The sequence below is a fragment of the Equus quagga genome, chromosome 11 (genome assembly GCF_021613505.1).
Source record: "Equus quagga isolate Etosha38 chromosome 11, UCLA_HA_Equagga_1.0, whole genome shotgun sequence".
NCBI classification, from domain to species: Eukaryota; Metazoa; Chordata; class Mammalia; order Perissodactyla; family Equidae; genus Equus; species Equus quagga.
In genome coordinates, this window is record NC_060277.1 from 75813493 (window position 1) to 75831068 (window position 17576).

The following is a 17576-nucleotide window of genomic DNA, read 5'->3' on the forward strand; positions in this document are numbered from 1 at the left end:
TGGTAACTAGAGTTGATAACACTGTAGTGTAGAATTGAAATTCGCTGAGAGAGTAAAACTTAAATGTTCTCACCCAAAAAAAGGGAGGGAGGTGTGTAAATATGTAAGGTGACGGATGAGTTCATTAGCTAACTCACTGAGCGGAACCCTTTCCCAGTCTATGCATATATGAAATCGTGACGTTGTATACTTTAAATATCTTACGATTTTATTCATCAGTTACACTTCAGTAAAGCTAAAGAACACATGTAAACTGTACGTGTAGTAGGTTAGTAGGTTATTCTACTTTTTATAGTATCCTGCCACTTATGTTTTTATTTAACAATATAAAGCGAATATCTTTCTAAGTATATAAATAAAATTCTTTCTCATGGCTGCAGAGCATTTTACAACATGCACGAACCACAATTCATTCAAGGATTTGCCCATTAATGGACATTTGGTTTGTTTCTGTCTTTTCTTCTTTTCTGTTATAAACAATGCTGCTCTAAACATCTCTCTGCATATATTTTATATACTCATACCTTTCTTTCTTTCTTTGAGTTAGAAATCTAGACATGACCCTAAACACCTTCAGTTGTTTGCTTTCAAAAGTCTCTGTGCCTATGGGAATCACTGGGCTTCTTTTAAAAAATGCGAATTCTGGGCCTTATCCACCTCCCATGATTCTGAAATGGGACCCAGTACTTTCCACCTTTAAACCAAGCACCTTTGGTGACTTTAAAGCAGATATTTCTGAAACCACACTTTAGGAAACACTGTTAAAATCATAATTATCCTGGGCAAGTTGCGTAGTGTTTCTGAGTTTCAATTTCCTTCTTTTCCCACACTAGAATGTGAAATCCAGCAGGATGAGTAGTTTTTGTCTGTTTTGTTCATTGATGTGTTTGCAGAGCCTAGAGTCATGCCTGGCACATCAAGAACACATAATATATATTTGATAAGTAAAAGGATAAATAAATGAATGAATGGATAAATTATAAAATGGAGCTAATATGTGCCACACAGGATTGCTGTAGGGTTTCAATACAATAATGCATCTAACATTGTATACTGCAGGCACTGAGGAAGTGTGAACTCTGTTTTCTTGAATTTTCAGTCAGCATAGTACATAAAATGCCAGCTACAGTTCAACGGATGGTCTTATTTAAAACAATAATAATTATAATTTTAAAAAGCTTACCAGGATGTACGTTGACAGTCACTTGTTTTACATTATAAATCAAAGCTACTTCATTTCTACCATCTTCTTCTTTATATGCTTGACTCTCTTGTACTAATTTATTTGTAGTACCTTAAATATTCTATGGTTTTCTGTAGTTGTCTGAAAATAATTTCTTTCAGCTTAAATGGATTACTTATCTTGTCATTGCTGTTAAACACAATCAAAAACCAATAAGTGGTCCTTTAAGGAAAGCTCCTGTGTGAACCCCATCAACCATCTCATGATTATCTTTAACAGAGTCCAGAGGAAGTATTTATGGCAATTCGGAATCCTCTGGAATGGCACTGCAAGCAAATGGATCATTTTGTTGGACTCAATTTCAACTCTAACTTTAACTTTGCACTGGTTGGACACCTCTTAAAAGGTAGAGGCCCTGTGACAGAGTGTTTGTTTGAAATGGTATTAGGAAGCCAGAAGGAACTGAAATAGTTGATTGCTTGAAATAATCTGGCTTATGTGTCTTACTTTAAACACAAACTATATATGTCTTATTGAGTTATGTTTTGTTCAATGTGTACTTTAATAGAGCCTAATTTCCACTCTTTATCAGATTTCCTTTAAAAAGCAAAAGAGTTGATTTTTATAAAATTCCTAAGTACTGAACTTTCCAATAGCTGTATTATCAGTTAACACTGCTGAAGTAGCTTTCTGATTATCAGAATAAGATAGACTACAGATCAATGTTATTTGAGTAACTTATGTTAGAAAATGTTATCTTAGAGATTTGATCATAGGTTTTCTGCAGCTTGTTTCTAATTGTTGTCCGGCAGTCCCGTTACATACTGTAGAACCTCACCTCTCTGTACCCCACCCTCACGCTTCCAGATTTCTGTATTGCTTACAGCAGTGGTCTCCAGCTATTCATCAGAGCCAGCTCGTTCACTCCCTAATCTGGCTTTGCTCCTCACGGCTGACTTCACTGCATGTTAGCTTTGGTCTCTTTACATGGAGCAGCCATGGCCAGAGACTGCAGTTAACAGGAACAGCATGTAGTGGTGAGTCAGAGGCAAAAGCAGTGTAAAATAGGGCCTGGGGTCAGGACCCCTGGGGTCATGGGTCTTAAGCAGCACTGGATTCGGCCACAATTAGAGGCTCAAGCTCTAGCTTTGTATCGATTTAAATGATTCTTAGGCTTGAGGGATTATGGAGGTTCCCCCAGTTTTTAGCTGATATAAATACATACACCCACCACCGTGAATGTTTTCTTTTGACTTCACCACATTATGAAATTTCTGCAAAAAATATTGGCACCTTTAATCTCTAAAATGGATAAGGATTGCTCAAAAGATAGTACACTTACTACAGGATACCAAGAAGAGAGATTGCAACTGGGCTGAAAACGTGCTTGCTTATTCTGTATTTCTAAAAGAATGCCAGATTTTTCAGTGTTCAAATCCCCTATTTTAAAATGGAGTAGTATTAGTAATTAGAAACTGTCCGAAGGTCAAGCTTACCCTCTAATCAACCCTATTCTTTAGGCTCTGAGAGTATATACTTCCTATGTCATTAGGGTTTTTTTCCTTTAATTAAAAAAAATTTTTAAGCAGTAGAACCCTATTATCAAAAGATATTTTATGGTGAACTCCGGATACATAGGTTTTTAAAAACATCCCTGCACTACTTTAGGGAATGGAAGATCTGAAACACCCCCATCTTTCCCAATTTTCCTCTCCCTGAGGTTCCTTCGAGTTCCAGGGGCATCACTCTATTCTACGCATTTTGAGGACTTAATCCTGTGTGTAATTAACTACTCGTGTATGTTTTACCTTCCCAAATGGCTGTGCTCGGAAGGCAGAGTTAGCCTCATTCTTCCTTTCCTTGCATAGTTGCTATGTAGTTCACAGAAAAAGAACTCAACAAATACTTGTTGAAAGGATGAATTAACTTGTTTGTTTTTATTTTTTGCAGGGTACAGACATCCTTCACCTGCTATTGTTGCACGAACAGTCAGAATTTTGCATACACTACTAACTCTGGTTAACAAACATAGAAATTGTGACAAATTTGAGGTGAATACGCAGAGCGTGGCTTACTTAGCAGGTAAAAACACAAAAAAGACAGTTAATCGTACCACGTCTGTGTTTGAGGCCTGCCACACAGACGCAGGCACGCAAGGTCCCTCAGCGGGTTGCTCGGCAGGTGAACAGTTCACAGTCCAGACCTCTGGTGGTGGTGACAATTTTGAAAGTTTTGCCAAAACATTTTGCCGTATAAAAGAATTTTCATTAGAATCTGTAATGTGTTTCCTTTGTCACCTATGGTTCAAGATACTATGTGGTTCCCTGTTGTCTGTCATAAAATCTGGACGCCTTAGCCTAGCATCCTGGGCCCTTAAGCAGCCCTGCTGATTCTGTCCTCTTTGTCTAAATTTCATAAGCCTCATTTTTTTATTACCTTTCCAAATGGATGGGCTGTTTTAAGCTAATCGTCTTGTTTTACCTGGAATGTCTTCCTATCCCCAGCATTCCATTAAACCTTCCCTATGTACTCTTTCCCGATTTGCGTCTCTCCACGCAGCAACACTTAGCACTAATGTATCATACAGTTCTCGAACGTAGTTGTTTGATGGAAAGCGCTGATTCCCAGTTTAGCAGACTTCAATTTGTGGCAACCTTTTTGGTTGAATCTTTTGACCTTGGAAAAATCATTGAACATCCCTGAGTATTTTTCCTTATCTGAGAAATAGACCCTGGAGTACCTGCCCTGCCTACTTGTGGTGTTTGTTGAGATCAAATGTACATAAAGCACTTGACACACATAAGGTGCTTATTAAATTTCTTTGTGTATTCATGTTTATGTGCAGGCTTCTAAAACAGACCATACCCCTTTAAGATAACAAGTGTGTCCTAAGTGTCCTGTAGCCTTAAACTTCACATTTCTAGGCTCTTCACACTCACATGTACAGCTGTTTTAAGTCACATTTGTGATTGGTTCAATTTTTTAACCTTCCTTCTTTTTTCTTTTAGCTTTACTCACAGTATCTGAGGAGGTTCGAAGTCGCTGTAGCCTAAAACATAGAAAGTCTCTTCTTCTTACTGATATTTCAATGGAAAATATTCCTATGGATACATATCCCATTCATCATGGCGACCCCAGCTATAGGTAAATGGACTTCTCTCATAATTACATAATTATAATCAGATTTCAATTTTCCATGCTAATGGAGGCAAGCAGCAGAATAATCAGAAGGTAATATAGAATGGAATCTAGAGATAATCTAGGAAGAGTTAAATCAAAACTTATAAATGTACAGTATTTTATGTGGGATAATAGTAGGAAAGTTATTCTTCTAATCTAATTATGCTAATGTTAACATTAGATTGCCTCCTTTAAACAAACCAATTGAATAATGAAAAGAGATGATCTTGAAAGTATTGGGTTGCTGAAAGGGCCTAGGAAAAAACTAACGTGACAAATAAGCAACATTACATGCGTAACGATAGAATACTAAGTTATACAGATTTGTAAAAAGTTGCATATGCCAGGACATTCATTGTATTTACATATCATACTAAAGTTATTAAAAAGTTTTATCTATTACAGATTTAAATGATATAATCAAATTATGTCCCCTATTGTGCATGGTTTGGGGTAGTATATTTTTCACTATAACATGGAGAAATTACATGAAAGTGGCATCATTTGTAAATTTTTTATATTTTCAATTAAAAGTGTCAAGTTTTAAGTACAGTGTTAAACATAGGAGTATAATTTTATACTTGTGGAGCTTATATCATTTAGTTTATCAACATCCCACGTTTTAATAAAAAGCCCTAAAAAATTTACCACTGAGATTTTAACAATGTATGCAAAAGCTTTCCAGGCATACTTGATTTTCAATAGTCTTATTCTTCAGTCATTCCTATGATTATATTTCTTTGAGATATGCCCTTTTGTAGTGGAAAAGAGGAAGTGAGTTTGCCTGTGTTCCCCTGTCAAAGTATAAATTAAGGTTGATTTTCTTGGTTTTTAAACCAAAAATACAATTGCCTATTTAGACTTGATTCTCCCTGATTAAAAAATAAATGCAGTGCAATTCTGTTGAGCGTCCGCTAAGTACCTGCTATGTATAAGATATTATGGCAAGAAAGTGGATGCTTTCTGGGCATACATTAAGAATTTGTATCCTAAAGCCCTTTAGAGTGCAGTTTTAAAATTAATTGATTACTATAGAACAGCCAATTGGGAGGGGCAAACAATGGTTGTATTTGTCACCATGTTAATTAATTCTTCTCAATTGTTTAAATCTCTCAGGACACTAAAGGAGAGTCAGCCATGGTCCTCTCCCAAAGGCTCGGAAGGGTACCTTGCAGCCACCTATCCAACCGTGGGCCAGACCAGCCCCCGAGCCAGGAAATCCATGAGCTTGGACATGGGGCAGCCTTCTCAGGCCAACACTAAGAAGTTGCTGGGTTAGTTTATCTAAATTATGTAGGATTTTTTAGAATTATTTAAAAAACTGATCAGATACTTTCACTCTTGGAAAATTATTTGAAGCGGTTCAAGATTATCAAAATTTCCTGGTTTTGATGTAGCAGAGCTTTTGATGCCGATTATGAGAGAGTTTAGTACATCAGTTAAGCCGTATCAGTTGAGACAGAGTAATGAGAATGGGGTCTGGAAACAGATTTGTCCCCACTCTCAGACTGCATGCCATGGCGCTCCGTGCTTTGTGCTGCCTTGACCGGGCAGCAGGGAGGCAGGAATAGTAGCGACTTTAGGTACTCGCAGGAAAGGAAGAGTCTTGCTGCGCTCAGATGCACGCCTTTGACAAAGTACTTCCAGAAATTATCATCTGAGAGCAGAGTATGTCAATGTGGTCTGAAGCTGTAATAGTACTATTTGCCATCTTTTCTTTAAAAAGACGAAGAGGTAAGATTTTTTGATTACTACATATATATATTTTTTCAGAGGAAGATAAGCCCTGAACTAATGTGTCACCAATCCTCCTCTTTTTGCTGAGGAAGATTGGCCCTGAGCCAACGTCCGTGCCCATCTTCCTCCATTTTATATTGGGACACTTGCCACAGCATGGCTTGATAAGCAGTGCATAGGTCTGCACCTGGGATCCGAACTGGCGAACCCCAGGCTGCCGAAGCAGAGAGCGTGAACTTAACCACTGCGCTACTGGGCCGGCCCTGTTGATTACTATATTTTTTTATTACTATAAGAAGAAATGATTCTTGAAAGTTAAGATTGCTCAGTTACATCAATGTTTGTCAAAGAGAAGTCCACCTGAATTGCTGTAAGACCCTTTCCCTTTTCAAAAACTGAAAGCAAATAATGAGAGAGCCCACTGATCCTACCTCACCACAGAGGAAGGGCACAGGTGCTCTTGCACAACTTTGGCTGAAGTTTTCACTGTTACTGGAATACGTTGGGATCCATATTTCAGTGACCAACACTATGAATGGCTCCATGGGTGTCAGTTATCCATGCAAACATATTTTTAAGTATCTTTAGGTATTGGGAAAATGTTTGCGTTCATAAGGAAATTAGTGAACAAACAATGAAGTGTGAAATCAATAAACTGCCAGTAAACCATGAAAAAAATTGAAACCACAAATGTCAATCGCTGTTTCTAGTCACATAGGCTTATTACCTTTTGTTTGAGTTACTTTCTGTTTATAGTTTGCCATAAATAATCTTCTAGGAGTTTCCTGGTTACTTTGTGTTTTATAATTCTGGATTTTCATGCCAAGGAAGTTGTAAATGAAAAGTTAACTTCAGAGAAAATACAGTATTGAATTCATTCAACCATGTCCTAGGTCTCTGCCCTGAAGAGCTCATAGTTTGGTAGCTAAGATATGTAATCAGCCAATGGCAACAGCATCCCCAGGTGCCATTAAAGTATCATGTCTTGATGAGGGGAAACTGAGGATCTGGGGAAATTAGGAAAGCTGCAGAGAGGAGGTAACATTTGGAGTGGGTCTTGAAGGTGTGATACATGCTTGCCGGGTAGACACAGGATAAGGCAGGCATGCATTCAGCAGAGCGGGAGTAACATGAATAAAGCAAAGTCAGGAAAGGCAGTTAGGTAGGAAGTGAGGCTAGAGGGGATTGGGACTAGATTGTGGGAGATGTTGTGTGCCATGTTAAGAGATTTAGCCTTATCGTGTAGTCAGCAGGGATGTTTAAGTAGAGAAAGGGACATGACCAAATTTTGTCTTCAGGACAGTTTTTCCAGCTAGGATGTGAAGAGATGGGAAGAGGCTTCTGGCAAGGGGACCGTTTAAGAGATTGGTACGGCAGTCCAAACAAAAAATGGTGTAGGCCTGCACTGAGGCAGGAGCAGTGGGAGAATGGAGAAGAGGAGTCAACTTTGGGATAGATTTCTGAAGTAGAATGGACAAGACTTAGTGCAAGTTTTAAATAATCCGATTTCAGTCCTTTTATTTTAAATAAGAGAAAGGTATTTAACATTAGTGTAATGCAAGATTAGAGAAACGCAAAGCGAAATGGGAAAGGGTACTACTTGCTATTCTTGAAGCATCTCCCAGTGTGTCTATCATTTCGTACTTTCAGGCATGCAAATCTTTTTTCCCAAGCTTGAAGAATTAAAATCAAACTTTGATCTTGCCTGTGTTTGGAAATTCTTCATACATTAATAACTGTTTCTTGGCACCAGCAGAATTTCTTAAGTTGAAAAATGGCTGTTCACACATAGTTGATCTTTGCTACTGAGGAGCACATGCCCGTGTATTTATTATCAAATACCGTGCTAGTTGGCGGAATTTGGTTTACCTCCAGTGTAGTGAATGTAATCTCAGTATAATTTGGACCAATAAGGTACATTCTGTACTGAAACAGAAAGCTGTGTGGCCAAAATTCCTTGAGAAGGGGAGAATAAAGGAGAGAAACTCTGCCCCAGGGATATGTTTGAGCTTTCTTTGAGTCCTGAAGTGAAAACTTAAACACTTTATGTCCAAACATTTTCTTTTTAGTATGTTCCTATTCACAGACACTGTGGTTAATGAACTTCCATATTCTGTAACTTTTGTTTATAGGAACAAGGAAAAGTTTTGATCACTTGATATCAGACACGAAGGCTCCTAAAAGGCAAGAAGTGGAATCAGGGATCACAACACCCCCCAAAATGAGGAGAGTAGCAGAAACTGATTATGAAATGGGTGAGAACAAAGTTAATAATTCATCTCGAAAATTGAAACCAAGGTGGGAGAGTATGTTAAAGCCATATGTGCTTGCCAGCCATTTCTTAGAATCTTTAGGATGAAATATAGAAACATTTGCTGTTTTTCAAAAGATAAGCTATACAGATCTTAAAATGACAGTTATCCTGAAACCTGTGTAAAAAGTCATCATATATGTGATATACAGCATTGTAAACAGCTAGCCAGAACTTTTGTATAGGTGAATAGTAATTCTGTATGACGTTTATGTTGATATTTTAAGTGTCTACTAAAAAGCTATTGAATTTTAGAAGTAACATTAAAATATTTTAGGTGAAGTGGTATCTAGTTGTGTATATTTGATTAATACAGCTGATCGTGTTAATCCTTATTTTACTGCAGAAACTCAGAGGATTTCCTCATCACAACAGCACCCACATTTACGTAAAGTTTCAGTGTCTGAATCAAATGTTCTCTTGGATGAAGAAGTACTTACTGACCCGAAGATCCAGGCATTGCTGCTTACTGTTCTGGTAAGGTTTTTCCCTCAAGCTTTCATTCCAGTCTACTCATAGGAGGCCCTTAAATATTAAAAACACAAAAGGAAGGCCAACTTCTGCCTCTCACCAAAACAGATAACAATCCAGCCACCCAATAAAATTTTTTGGTTTACTTTTTTGCATTTTGGCAGGCTACACTGGTGAAATACACCACGGATGAGTTTGATCAACGAATTCTTTATGAATACTTAGCAGAAGCCAGTGTTGTTTTCCCCAAAGTTTTTCCTGTTGTGTAAGTATCCCCTTTTGTGTTGAACTTTTGTATGTGTTTTGAGGTCAAATGTTTTATAAAAGCTTAGGAAAAGTATCATCCAGTGATGTTCACTGATTGTGGAGAGTGGAACATGAGGTAGTGTGAGAGTGATTTTAGCTTGGAGACAGTGGGTTTAATGGGCTAGACTAGTTTTGGCCCATTAGGAAAAGCATTTTTTTTCTTGTTGATTTTCTTAATTGGTTCATCATGTTGAGCATTGTTCGTTTCCTCACTTAGGAGCAAACCATTAGACTGCTGTAGTCAAGTCAGCATACCAATTTTGGTTTCTTTTTCAGCAGGGCATTCATATTTGTCCACAGCCGAGTGAAAACGAAGTTGACCTCCTACTTAGGAAAGGAATTTTCTTTCCTTTTAAGGGCTAAGGTCACATTATCCTCAAAGTGTTCAAATCTAAATAACCCAAAGGAACTTGGGAAATTCTATTCCTGATCTAGTCTTTCTATGTAGTGTCATGATTTCCTTATTTTTGTTTCATCTCATTTAAAAATCTCATAATTTTATATTGTTGGCTCTTGGTTATTTTTATTAATGGAGTGTAACCAGGTTAGAAATAATAATTGGATCATATATTCCACCCCCTCTAGACTAATTTTGCTTTCCTTATTCGATCTGATTCAGCATTGATTAAACACTGATTGATATTAACTTTAGTTTTAACTCCCTGGGTGCATATGAGCAGTCAGCAGAAAGAGATGGTCTCAAAGCACACTGAGTGGCTGAATGAAGCCAATCTTGTCCTGAGCAGTCACCGTGTAGTTAAACATGGTTATATGACAGTACTAGTTGGTTGTTTTTACCGTATTTTCCCCTCATGACAAAAAAAAAAAACAAAACAGAGAGACAAACCAAAAAAGCAAATACACATTCACTACAGAAAATTTGGAAAAGCACCAGAAAGTAAAAAGCACTCGTCTCCCTTCCTTTTTATCACATTGTTCTGGGGGAATATATAATATGTTTTCCAGTATATATTTTCATTTAATTTTCCTTTAAAATGTTCCTCTGTTGACTTTTTCTTTTTTAGGCACAATTTGTTGGACTCCAAGATCAACACCCTGTTGTCATTGTGCCAAGATCCAAATTTGTTAAATCCGATTCATGGGATTGTGCAGAGTGTGGTATACTATGAGGAGTCCCCACCACAGTACCAGACGTCTTACCTGCAGAGTAAGTACACGCGCCGGGAGGAGGATGGCTGAGGGCCTTGCTGGCGCCTGCAGCCTTATGGAGGGCACTGGCTACAGAGTGCTTTCCAGGGGATAGGCTCGTTCATGCTTTTCCCTCCAAACGCAGTTTTCTGACTCTTTTCGTTGTATCTTCAGTAAATAACTGTTGACAACTTTTTTTTTTAATTAAAACATGGTTCATACTGAGTATATTTTCAGTGAGTTTGTCTACTTTGACACTCATTCTAAAAAGTTTTCAATGTGCTGTAGATTTTATATATCATCAACTATGTAACTTACTTAATTTCTCTTAAGGTTAAAAGAATGTCATGCTTATTATAAGAGTAACATTTGGTTTGTTGCAGGTTTTGGTTTTAATGGCTTGTGGCGGTTTGCAGGACCGTTTTCAAAGGTAAGAAAAACTATTTTTCTCTATTGACAAAATGAAAGTTTTTATTCATAGTAGTGTGCCTGCTTTAAGAACACACAATATGCTGAAACCCAGAATGATGATTCACAGTAAACACATATGCTATTTTTATAAAAAGTTTTCCACCACAAGATTCTTTCCAAGAGCCAGCACCTCTAATATGTTTCTATATTAGTTTTTACAAAAAACAACTCAATTCAATTTATGCTTGACTTTTCACAAGGGTATGATAAACCTCTGTCAACTTTTCTGCCCTCAGTCTCTCGTGTATTTAGTGATCCTAATACACACACTTAAGTATCTTGTTATTAGGAAGGAGCATTACTTATGGTTAAAATCTGCCTCATGACATGAAACTAAGACAATGTTATATGTCAAATCTCAATTTTTAAAAAATTACATAATGAAAAAAATCTATCCCATGAAAACATTTTTCCTTCCAACTTGTTGGATTAGATTCATTCTTCCCTGAACATATCTTCATTTGCTCCTGTTCACTTTGTTCTTTGATTGGCATTAGTTGGTATGGTGCTACATCAATGTGTATTTAATCATTCTCTGTATGTGGCCTCTCTCCAGATTGATTGAGGTTCCTTGAAGGCAGGACTTCTCTTTCTTCCCCCACAGTTCCTAGGGCAGTGTTCTATATACAGTGTTGCTAAATCAAGATGAATTATCTAAACCGTGTTCTAATTTTAATAATTGAGTATTTTGTCTGTTATTTTGTTTAGTTATCACTGAATATCTCTTGATGTGCAAAGGCTGTGATTAAAAAAATGGGCCTGAAGTCACAGGAATAAGTATATCCTGCAGGAATTATTGTGGTTTGATTGCCAGTAACCCTCTGAACCTTCAGTGTTTAGTTAGTTGAATTTCTAAATGGCAGCTGGGATGATGATGCTCTGCTCATTTTCTCTGTTTTGGAAAATTGACTAGACATCATTCCTGATGATTGTATTGTCTCAGGCTTAATTCGTTCTTTGTCTGCGCATGGCTTTCAGTAATTGCAGGTTCCTCTGGAAGCTGGAAGTATAAGCTGAATAAAATTCCAAGTTGTAAGTCCCATGGTAGTCTATAACTATTACTCTACCCTCTTTTTTAATCTATAATACAAAGGAAGAAAAATAGTAAATTAAGCCCAAAACAAAAATTGAATTAATCATTTTTGGCTTCTAAGGGGATTTACAAAAAAAAAAATGGAGCTAAAATAATTTCCTATTTTCCATTACAGCAAACACAAATCCCAGACTATGCTGAGCTTATTGTTAAATTTCTTGATGCCTTGATTGACACGTATTTGCCTGGAATTGATGAAGAAACCAGTGAGGAGTCCCTCCTGACACCCACATCTCCTTATCCTCCTGCAGTGCAGAGCCAGCTTAGTATTACTGCTAACCTTAACCTTTCCAATTCCATGACCTCACTTGCAACTTCCCAGCATTCCCCAGGTCAGTAAATATAATCTTTATATAAATTTGAACAATAATATTAATATACAACATTAGGAATTCCCTTGTTATCAGTTTGTAGTGGATTTTGCACCTTTTTATCATGAGGTTCATCTTAGATTTCTTCTTTACCTTGTAGCTGATTTGAATTTTGTTATTCTATAAAGCTTTCTACTTTCAAACAGTTATACATAAGATAGATGTTTAGAGTGTTCAGATAGTGTTCCAAGGTTTTTAGAGTTTTGGCAGGAAGAGCAACCTAAGGTACATTACCCTGTAAGTGAACAGAATTATAATTCCCTTACTTGATACACTAACCTTGCCCTAAGGGCTTCTGTGTCTCTGATACAGCATACTGTATCCAAAAACTATACAAAGTATAATAGTACCCCGCTTCCCTGCTGCCAGCAACAAGTCAACCATCCAGACACCAACTTGAAAATCTAGGAGTAAACTACCAGACAAAAGAGCTCTCTCAAGAAAGTAGCATCTTAAAGCCCGTAAGCATGTTCCTTACTGTGGAGTCGCTCTCAGGTCCAAGTGGGAAAAGTGTACCAATTCCACATGCAACTAAGAGGTGGATACACTGAGAAATAATAGCTAATAGCTCAGGTGGGCTGAGAGAAACAAGATGGCGGAAATGGCGAAACTCCAGAATTCTGGGCTCATTCAGTATCAGAGTGAATGGTTTCCTGTAACTCTGGTCGACCCTGGAGGTGTTAACTCGTTACAGAACTGACGCTGTTGTGTGTTATGATGACAGTGGGTAATGAAGAAAGCTTCTGTTATGGTCTTGTTTTCTGTTCAGAAACATACTCTTCTAAAATGGTTAAAATAGTAAAAGGTTTGGAGCTTAAAATTCCGTTACCTGAAAAGTTTACTTATGAAACACCTCATTCTGTAAGGAAAAGTTACTATATGCAGTTCTTTTAAGTGTTAGCATAGATTTTCTTTAAAAAGCCAAATGATGTATTATAATTATTTTGTGATGTTCAAGATCCACAAATAGAATCCCCAGTTTATAATCCGAGTTTTGCATGAACATTTAAACATATAGTTTTGAAGGTTCTTAAGAACTTGGCAAATATAATACCCAATTCATATTATAAACGATTACATTAAATAACTGTATTCATCTATTAAGCTTTGGTCAAAAACAAAGCTTTGGTCAGCAAAGGAAACAAATTATTTGATCCAACATTATTTAACAATCACCTTACTACCCCTACTCAGGTTATTTTTTTCCTCCAAGAAATAAGAGAAATCTGGCCAACTTTTTCCCCCTCATATAACCATGTTCATTTGCCCTCTGTCACTTATTCTCTAGGACAGTGTTTCTGCTAGTGTGGTCCCAGACCAGCAGCATCAACATCATTCAGGAGCTTGTTAGAAATGCAAATGCCAGAGTCCCACCCCAGACCTCCTGCACAAGAAACTCCAAGAGTGGGGCCCAGCCAGCGGTCTCTATTTTAATAAACACCCCAGGTGATACTTATGCACCCTAGATTTGAGAAGTGCTGCCCTAGGGTGTGCCTGTGATCTTGCCCCATAATCAGGGTTTCAACCGTTAAAGCCAGGGCAAAACTTAAAATTTACTTTCTTCTAGGTATTGCAGCCACTGAATTCTCTCCCTCACCACCACCCTCCCCCCCCCCCCATGAAATCTTAGCATTTGGGGCTGGGGGTGCTGAAGAGGTGAATTAGTTCTAGGCTCACAGTGTTTGTTCGATGGGGAGGCTGCTGTAGAAGAACTAAGTTAATTGCTTTATCACACAGTTCTTGGGAACCAAGCCCAGTGCTCTTTCTGCAACATTCATTGCCTTCTGTATCTGTGATCTGTCGTCCCCCTTCCTTCCCTTGCCCTTTTTGTTTCATTTATTTGTTTGTTTATTGCTGTCTCATTACTTCCATCTGCCTTACCTTAAGTCGACCCTCTTTTTCTTCTGTAGAACTCTGTATTTCCTGCATTGTTTGTTGTTTATAATGTTGATCACAATTAGAAAATTCATAGACTCCTTCTATATTGGTCCTCTTGTTTTTAAAGTTCTGTTTCTTTTGACCAAAACTTTGCCTCTTGGGCTACTAAAGTGGCGTTAAACTTATCAAAATGATTAGTTGATTTGTATTGACTTTTTTCCCGAGACTAATTGTTAGGGGATTTCTCCCCATCTTTGCCCACTAATGGTGACAATAAAACCTTCAGCTTTCGGGTTGGCCCGGTAGCATAGTAGTTAAGTTCGCGCGCTCCACTTTGGCAGCCTGGCGTTCGCAGGTTCTGATTCCAGGTGTGGAACTACATACCACTCATCAAGCCACACTGGCAGCATCCCACATGCAAAAAAAGAAAAAAAATAGAGGAAGATTGACAGAGATGTTAGCTCAGGGACAATTTTCTTCACCAAAAGAAATGAGAGAGAGAGAGAGAATGGGAATTTGAATGCTCATTATATATTTGATGGCAATAAAGAATGAAAAAAGAAAAACCATTAGGTTGGTCATAAAGACCAATACAGGTTCCCCTGCTAGTTGATTAATTGCTTTTGTCCTGTGTTGGTTGAGCATTAGCCATATCGTTTGCTTAAAAAAATCATCCTGGGGCTGGCCTGGTGGCATAGTTGTGAAGTTCGCATGCTCTGCTTCGGTGGCCCAGGAATCACGGGTTCAGATCCTGGACACTGACCTACATACTACTCATCAAGCTGTGCTGTGCTAACATCCCATACACAGTGTAGAGGAAGATTGGCACAGATGTTAGCTCAGGGCCAGTCTTCCTCACACACACACACACACTCAAAATCATCCTACTCTGCAACCTCTTATTTAGAGTTATTTATAAATATCAGAGAATGGCATGTATGGTTTTGGTTACAGTTTTAAACCAATGGCATCACCTCCAGTAGTTCTCCAAAGATGGCTCCTTGGATAGACCACTATACCCTAGAAACCTCTGATTATTCTCAAAAGATATCGAAGCTTTAAAAGTAATAGAATTAGTTAAGGGGAATCACGGTGTTCAGTATCTCCTGTCTCTAAATTTTAAATTATGTACCCTTGGGTTTGCCACATTATTTTACCATGCTTTTGGAGAAAGGGTTTATCTTTTCAATAGTGCCTTTCTCATGAAACCCGTTTGTATCTGTAAATTGCAGGCTTATCTTCATAAAAGGATCCTGATATATCTATATACCTAATTATTGCTATTAGGGAATACCTCTTATAAGTGTTAATACTCTGTTTGTAATTAGGTAACTGCTTTATATCTTTAGCTCCATGTAATCTTATATCCTTATCTCCTCAATTCTTTGTGGAGCTGAGTTTGCTAATATCAAAGGACTGAAAGTGATGAAATCTTATCCAGATTCCTCAGTCTAGCATTTGAAATCTGCTATTTAGTTGGATAGAAACAAGAATATTTCCCTATCTCCACTCCCATCACTGAGTCCCCAGCAGAAGTATTTAAAGCAGCTCCGTGTCACTCCCTGAAGTAAGTATGGTTTGCTGTCAGGTTTACCCAACATCAGCCTGCGCCGGGTCTGCTGAGCTTAAAGCAGTTGAAAGCTCTGTTCCCTGAGGTCAAAAAGCAAAAGCTGCTAATCTGCACACAGCTCGACCCTTTGCTGCAAACTTCCCACGTCAATGCAAGACTGCTTTCTGGGTCTTTGGTGCACAGCAGGGTCAGCCACTAAGCTGCCTTTTTTTGGGGGGGTGGGTTCCAACGTTCTCTGCTGTCAAATCAGCTAGATAAGAGATTCATGAGCTCCCTCCCCTCCCAAGCATTAAACCTTATTTAAATAAAATTTAGCATGGTAATTTATCAGTCACTAGCTTTTGAGGAATTGGTGATCACTTACATAAAGCAGTTGTCTCTGAAAATGCGTTCTTCTTGACAAATCATCCTAGCCGGCTTGTCTGTCCTGTTAGCACAAGAAGGACTGTTTTATAAATCCACATTTAAAAATACATGAATGACTGTCTTCTGACTCCCTTCCTAGAGGAAATTGAACTTGGCATCAGTGGAGCCAAGAGACTGTACTCTGAATTCAGTGCATATAAAATGTGTTAACTGTGGCCCTTTTAGGCAAATGGACATAAAACTTTCCCTCTTCAGATTTTCCCAAATGCCACTAAAAGAACCCTGAAGAGGATCCGTAATATTTACTCTATGATATATAAGAATATTTCAACTGTGAGAGCGTGATCCATTATTAGGTCCAGTGCAGCTGAGCTGGACATGAATTGAACCAAGATTAGAACCAGAAAATAAAACCTGTCTGCCTAAAAATGCTATAAATGGGACTTTGTCTTGGTTAATGCCAAGCCATGAGTGGTTCTCTTAGATAATGAGCAAAGAAGCCTTTTTTAAAGCCATATTTTGAACGCTTTATAACCATTTCATTTCAAGTGTGTGGTTTCCATGCATCTTTAGCTGTTAAAGAACAAGGATACTAGAAATAAAAATCCAGTTGGAATTATGTGGACTCAGTATTCATTAAAAAGAAATCGAATAGATCCATTTCCAATATTAAAATTTTATTTATAGTCTGCCAATATTTTTCACACTGTAATGTAATTCAGTAAACATTTGAACACCCATTTTGTACGTGTACACCAGGTACTCCAGGGCATTTAAAGATTAGAGAGACCCTGGTTGCAGAGACTTGATGGTTTTTGCCTCTGGATCTTTAGTATGGGGTTTTGAGCCAAAGCTGTTCTTCCTTCTGACCCATGTTGTTTAGCAAATTCTACATGTATACAAGTTCTGGGATTTTCAAGTACAAGACTAATACTACAGTGCTCTGTGGAAAATAACAAAATATTCCAGATTTTTTGTCCTACAGATATTCATTGTGTCCTATATGCAAGGGACTCTATTAGACCCGAGAGAGTGGGGGAGCTAGTAGGACATGACACTTGCCCTCAAATAGATTGAAGCAACAAGAGTGGCAAAGTGCACGCAGATAACTATGTTGACCTCTTTTGTGGTACTTGTCTTGTTGTACCTTGCACAACAAAGTATTCTGATAGTTCAAAGGGACATTTGTTTGGAAGAATCAGGTGTTAATTATGGCAAAAGTTTTTTGTTTTTCTGAGGTTTTTTTAGATTTTTTTCATTTTTTCCTTTTTCTCCCCAAAGCCCCCCAGTACATAGTTGTGTATTTTTAGTTGTGGGTCCTTCCACTTGTGGCATGTGGGACACCGCCTCAGCACAGCTTGACGAGTGATGCCATGTCAGCGTCCAGGACTTGAACTGGCAAAACCCTGGGCCACTGCAGTGGAGCTCGTGATCTTAACTGCTCAGCCACGGGACCGGCCCCATGGCAAAAGTTTTATAATATATTTTTT

The 17576-nt window shown here is 38.0% G+C and overlaps 1 protein-coding gene across 4 annotated transcripts in view; it reads left to right on the forward strand.

Moving 5' to 3' along the window:
* The window catches only part of NF1 (neurofibromin 1), a 240837-nt gene that overhangs the window by 212325 nt on the left and 10936 nt on the right, over nt 1–17576 (forward strand). For all 4 annotated transcript variants that reach the window (XM_046677878.1, XM_046677879.1, XM_046677880.1 and 1 more), the window contains 10 exons: nt 1463–1589; nt 3134–3265; nt 4192–4327; nt 5480–5637; nt 8233–8355; nt 8758–8888; nt 9047–9147; nt 10214–10356; nt 10721–10767; nt 12017–12233. In XM_046677878.1, the coding sequence (XP_046533834.1) occupies nt 1463–1589; nt 3134–3265; nt 4192–4327; nt 5480–5637; nt 8233–8355; nt 8758–8888; nt 9047–9147; nt 10214–10356; nt 10721–10767; nt 12017–12233 (1315 nt within the window). The remainder of the gene's footprint in view (nt 1–1462; nt 1590–3133; nt 3266–4191; nt 4328–5479; nt 5638–8232; nt 8356–8757; nt 8889–9046; nt 9148–10213; nt 10357–10720; nt 10768–12016; nt 12234–17576) is intronic.